The following is a 5763-nucleotide window of genomic DNA, read 5'->3' as shown; positions in this document are numbered from 1 at the left end:
CTATGTATAATGCAGAAACCATTCTGGAACATATGTGCCTCTTTTTCTTTACAATGAAGGTTACTTTTGAGAACAAAGATCCTGTTTTCAAACAAATGTGATCATTAACTGTGGAGCATCAGAAAACATATGGCATGTCTAGTTTCTGCAGAATCATTCCTAAAGAAAATGACTAAGTTCCCATGAGGAATCAATAGTTTCAATTCATGAGGAAAGCAAAGGAGGAGGAAGAGCAAGGAACCCTGCACAACCAGCTGAAGGTTCACAAACACCTCAGAGTTCTAATTTCAATATGGCACCAGGAGTCCACATCTTGGTTGATATCACACCAGTGAAGAGCTTCAAAGAGTCGTATTTAGCCTCACAAAGGCTCTTGGATTTGCACCATTTCCTCAGGACACTGAAAATGCAGCCATAGCTCCATCCCGCTTCCTTCTTCTTCATGGTCGGGAAGCTCGGTGGAGACACAAAATTTCAGAAACGTGATCCACCTCCCCAGAAAAGACTGCTATTTTACATTGTATTTTATAGAACCAACCACTGGGCTCTCTGCCCTTTATTTTCCCCTACTTTTTTATCTTCTTTTCTTGACAGAAGATCCATACAAAGTGAAAACCACAAAGACATCACCTTGGGAGACAGAAAAGACTAAGACAGATCTGACCACACAACAAGTATCTCGACCTTAACCTACACAGGAGCAGTTAAGACTCTGGAGTGAGACACTCGCTGCCGCTACTACTGCACGACACTGTGTTTAGACTGTTGAACAAGTGCGAAAAGAACATTGCCGAGTCCCAATCGTGTCGCTTGGCCATGCTGCTCATGGTGTCGGAGGTGGTTTCGGAGATGTGCACGAGCTCTCGCTGTTGAAGCTGGCAGCTCGGCCCTGCCACTGCGGGGAGGAAGAAAAGGCGGTCATTGATGGCCAAAGGGATTTCTACTGCAGCTTCCAAAACTTATCTGGCCCATGCATTGAATTCACCTCTCCCAGCTTCTCATAAGCTTTCTTGTGTTTTGCTGTCAGCCATGCAAAAACATAAGAAAATAGCTTTAGAGTTTCCAGTTTGAAATACCTGATTTTTAAAAAAGACCTACTACGGGGGTAATTAAAGCTTCCTTCACTGTATGCAGCATTTGTGTTTGTGTGTGTTAATAAGGTGCTAAAACTGGACCATCTCTGAGTGCTTCAGCCATTTCTCACACTGAAAACCAGATTACGTTAGCAGCAAAAGAGGCAGTCTGCAGAGTGTGCCCTTTCTGCCAAGAACCTGCGATCATGAATTATTAGCAATTTTTCTGGGAGCTGTTAGTACAGCTAAAAACTTGATGTTGTTTTAGCTCTGGACTCTCTTCTTCAGTCTTAATGCTTCCTGTGGGCCTTTGCACCCCACTTGTGAAGAGGTAGGAGATACTAGGAGGTGGCAGCCCCTTCCCCTCTCTGGCGCCTCCAACCCCATTTTTCCCCCCTGATCTCCTATCTCACAGACTGCCTCCTCTCACCCACCTCTAACCCCTCTGGGAAAGTGGGTGATGTAATGAGGCATCATGGAGTGAAGGAGGGAACTGAGAATGGATGGACTTGCACCTTGAGCAACTCAACCCTTCTTTAAACTGAAAGCCAGTCATGGCTACGCCATATCTTCTGGGCAAGCATCTGACCCAGGGAGTATTCTTGACCTGTCTAAGGTTGTATAACTTCAAAGCGAGTCAGTGTCCACTGCTCATCTCATGCTTTTCATGGGCTGAGACCAGTGCCCTCCCAGGTACCCACAGGACAGGGCACCAGAGAGACAGATGAGGTAGGCGATCAAGATGGCCTTCCTGAGCCTTAAGTGCAGCCCTTTCTGTTTCTCCTGTGCTTAGGGGCCTCCACTGTGGGCGATGGGGCTGAGGAGAAGCTGCAACAATGTATTTGTGCACGGAGGTGGGACGGGGGAAGGTGCAGTTCTTCCCTCAACACAGCCACATCTAGGTAGTGCTGAGCCACCTAAGGAAAAGACCATTTGCCACCCAGCATTACCTATGGAATAGATGGGAAACCCACAAAGCTGGGTAGAGACCCAGACCTACTGAACTAGTTTGATGCTCCCATTCTAAGGAGAGCTCCTGTTATCCTTCCCTGGACTCTTTAGTACTCCTTGTATAGGCCACCTGAAGATCTATCAGGTATTGATGACCACCATTATGTGACCTGACTGACTAAGCACTGGCCAGTTGCATTTGAGTCGACTCCGACTCACGGTGACCCCATGTGTTTCGGAGTACAACTGTTCTCCGTAGGGTTTTCAGTGACTGATTTTTGGAAGTAGATCACCAGGGCTTTCTTCCAAGGCCCCTCTGGGTGGACTCGAACCTCCAACCTTTCAGTTAGCAGCTGAGCATGTTAGCCATTTGCATCACCCAGGGACTTCTTATGTGACCTAAAAAAAACCAAACAAACTGACTCATAGTGACCCTATAGGACAGAGTAGAACCACCCCATAGGGTTTCCAAGGAGCAGCTGGTAGGTTTGAACTGGTGACGTTTTAATTAGCAGCCATAGCTCTTAACCACTATGCCATCAGGGCTCTGAGCAATCTTAGCATGCCGGAGCTGGAGGCAGGCCTGGGAGATCATCCAGCTGAACCCTATTGTTCTTGCAGATGAGAAAAGAAAAACACAGAGTAGTCAAGACACAGCTAGTCAGGGGCAGAGTCAGGACCTGAAACTAGATCTCGTAACCTTCCATTCTGTGCTCTTTCCACTCCATTCTGCTGCTACCTTAGCATGTGGCCACACTGGGGGAAGAAAGGGACACAGAATGTAAGAAGAAACCTAACCTCTTTGGGTCCATACCAGGTACTTACTCCTAACTCCGGGTGGCAGTCTCTCTGCTTGCAGCATCCACGTGAATGAAATCACAACCGAGGGTTTCCCTGGTGAAATATTTTAGATAAATAAATGCCTGGTTGCTGAATTCATTGTGACTTCTGACTCAAGTGTTTCTTAACCAGAAGGTGACACAAGACGATTACTAATGCTTTCATTTAACAGATACTCATTTTAGGAGTTGTACTTTTTCTCTTACAACCTTTAATGTTGGTGCAAGGTACATCGTAATTACTGGCTTGTCCCCTGGATAAGCATGCCACTTAAGCAGCCTGATTGATATGCCAGGTCAGAGAAGAGGAAATGAAATGGCTACACAGGCTATCTTTTTTTTTTCTTTATGTAACAGACCAAATAGTAGTCACACGAAGCTTAATTGTTTATCTGGGACGAATGAAGCTCCCCTGCTGGTCCCCACTTTTTCCTATGAAGATAAACAAAGGGAGGAGATGGGGTTCATCATGGACAATGGGAAGGTGAATGATTCCAGGATGATTGTTGTCATGAGGGCTCTGAAAGAGCAGAGAACTGGTCCCCAGCATGCAGGGGACTATTGTTCCAGGGTGGCTGTGTTCCAGTCAGGTTTTTTGTTGCTCTGAAATGGGTCACGTTCCAACAGAGATCTAAAATCTCTGGCAGACGATCCAAACTTGGCCTTCCTTAATAAAACAGCTTGGAGAAGGTCGCTGGTCAACCTGGGCTCTGTGTGTGGCAATGCCAGTGACAAGCAGCACAGGGCAGGGGTGCCGAGAGGGGAGGGGGCTGCAGCCCCTGCTGGGAGAAGGGCACCTGCTACGGCTTAATTAAGTTTTATTCATGAGAACAACCCAAGCAGGGAAAAATGTCTTTTTAGTTCATTTGTTCCCCTCAACTTTATTTTAAACCCAAAACAAGCAAGCAAGTAGGGTGCCCTCTGTTCTCATTAATAAAAAAGAAATGATCACAGCAGTTGAAACTCCTCTAAGAAACCAAAACCCCTTGCCACTGAGTCTATTCCAATTCATAGCAACTCTGTAGGACAAAGCAGAGCTGCCCCATAGGGTTTCCAAGGCTGTAATCTTTATGGAAGCAGATTGCCACATCTTTCTCCCCCAGAGCAGCTGGTGGGTTTGAACCACCAACCTTTTGTTTAGCAGCCGAGAGCTTTAACCACTGTGCCGCTAGGGCTCCTCCTCTAAGAAAGGTTCAATATAAGTACAGAGAGCTGTACAGATATGATGCCATTTATCTTCCAGGGAGCTGGAGAATAAGATTTCTGTATTATACAAGTGAGAGAAACAAGTTCCAGGAGCAAGGCTCTTGCTCATTGTCCAGAACAGGGCTGAAAACAAGGCAGACGTGGGGCTCTAAGGAAGATGGATGTATGTGCAAATACCATGCATCCCATAAACACAAAGAGTGCTGACTTAATATTAGCCTGGCGAGATTTAAATGCATTTTTATAAAGATACTTGAACTGTGGGTGCTAAAGGTGTAGGCAAAAATTTATATAAATTTGAGCTGGTGAAATCCTAATTTGCCAAGGCAAATGTCGTTTTTGGCTTCTTGATACAGAAAAATGATTCGCTGAGCAGAAAATGGTAGGGTAGTGAGTAGGGAAGGATGGTCTCAGGAGCCTGGTGTAGGAGGTCAAGAAGAAAGTAAGCCCAAAGGATATGAATCAATTTATTCTCTTTTCGTTTTTCATATACTGTTACTTTCTCTTTGCTGTCTCATCAAGTATCCATATCCAAAGGCTTGGTTCTACTTTATCTTCCTTTCTTTTGTAGTCTGGACTAGTGAGTTAGAGTTCTCAAAGAAACAGGACTTGAAATCAATTATTTGGCTTAATTAGGTTATATTCATTATGAAAGAAAGTGATTCTGGGGCCAAGTCTCAACATCTCCCTGCTACCCAGCACCCTCACCCCCCACTCCAGCTGCTGCTCTGGTGGTTATTTCCAGTTTGCCATGGACAGGCCCAGCCTAGCAACAGGAGTAGGTTCTTACAGATTCCAGATTAGAAAGGCAGTCACAGTGCAAGACGCTGGCTCATGGGCCCAGTCGTCATTTAGGTCAGAGATTTATAGAAAAGCAGAGATGGGAGGGGCCTTAGGGATCATCTCCTCACCTACTCCCTCATTTTGCCAATGAAGAAACTGAAGACCAGAGTGGACCAGAGTGCCCCATAGCCCACCAGAGGTTCAGCCAGCCTCTTAGCTTCCATTCCATGCCTGTGCCCCTAAACCATCCTAAACAGTTTAGTGTGTTTATCCTACTCTTAATATATCCAAAGGACTAAAAAAAGAGGGGTAGAGGAAGAGGGGGAAGAGGGGGGCACACAGCACCCACCCTGGGTTGAGTCTACCCTATGGTCAGTGAGAGGTCAGATGTTGGCTCTGGGTCATCTGAGTCCTGCCCAGTAGCTGCCTCCTGGGTGGTACTTCACCCACACTCTGCAGAAAGGCCTTCTAGAAAAGAGACTTTCCCACATGCGGGCAGAGGCTCCCTTGAGGGAGCCAGCCAGAGATCTGAGATTGGTCTCACGCATTAAAGCCCCACAGCTATGGTAAAATCAAGGCAACCACTGGCAGAAATGTGAGGCGCAGATTGAGAGGAACTTTGCATCTATGCTTTACTCCTTGAGGCTGGCCTCAAAGGTAGTAGTGTAAGAGGGTTTTGCAAAGCACATGCATACCTAGGTGGTAAAACAATTAGCCTGGCTCTCCCCTAAGCGCCTCTCTCTCCCACAAGATTCTACATGTCCAATCCTCTCAGCTCTCATTGTCTCCTGAGACACCTCCCACTGCTGGAAACAGGTAGAAATGGACTTGTCCACCTGAGGAGGAAGGAGCTGCAGGTCCTCTGGGTTTACTGCCCACACTTTTTTGCATCACAGAGTGTGGGGAGGGGA

At 46.4% G+C, this 5763-nt stretch overlaps 1 protein-coding gene across 1 annotated transcript in view; it reads right to left on the bottom strand.

Moving 5' to 3' along the window:
* Positions 1 to 704: 704 nt before the first annotated feature.
* Positions 705 to 5763, bottom strand: part of SYT6 (synaptotagmin 6) — a 65368-nt gene continuing 60309 nt past the window's right edge. The window contains exon 7 of the mRNA XM_004380438.1: positions 705 to 895. Coding sequence (XP_004380495.1) covers positions 705 to 895 — 191 coding nt within the window. The remainder of the gene's footprint in view (positions 896 to 5763) is intronic.

This window comes from Trichechus manatus, unplaced genomic scaffold (assembly GCF_000243295.1).
Source record: "Trichechus manatus latirostris isolate Lorelei unplaced genomic scaffold, TriManLat1.0 scaffold00073, whole genome shotgun sequence".
Lineage (NCBI taxonomy): Eukaryota > Metazoa > Chordata > Mammalia > Sirenia > Trichechidae > Trichechus > Trichechus manatus.
This window is presented reverse-complemented; position numbering and strand designations above follow the sequence as displayed.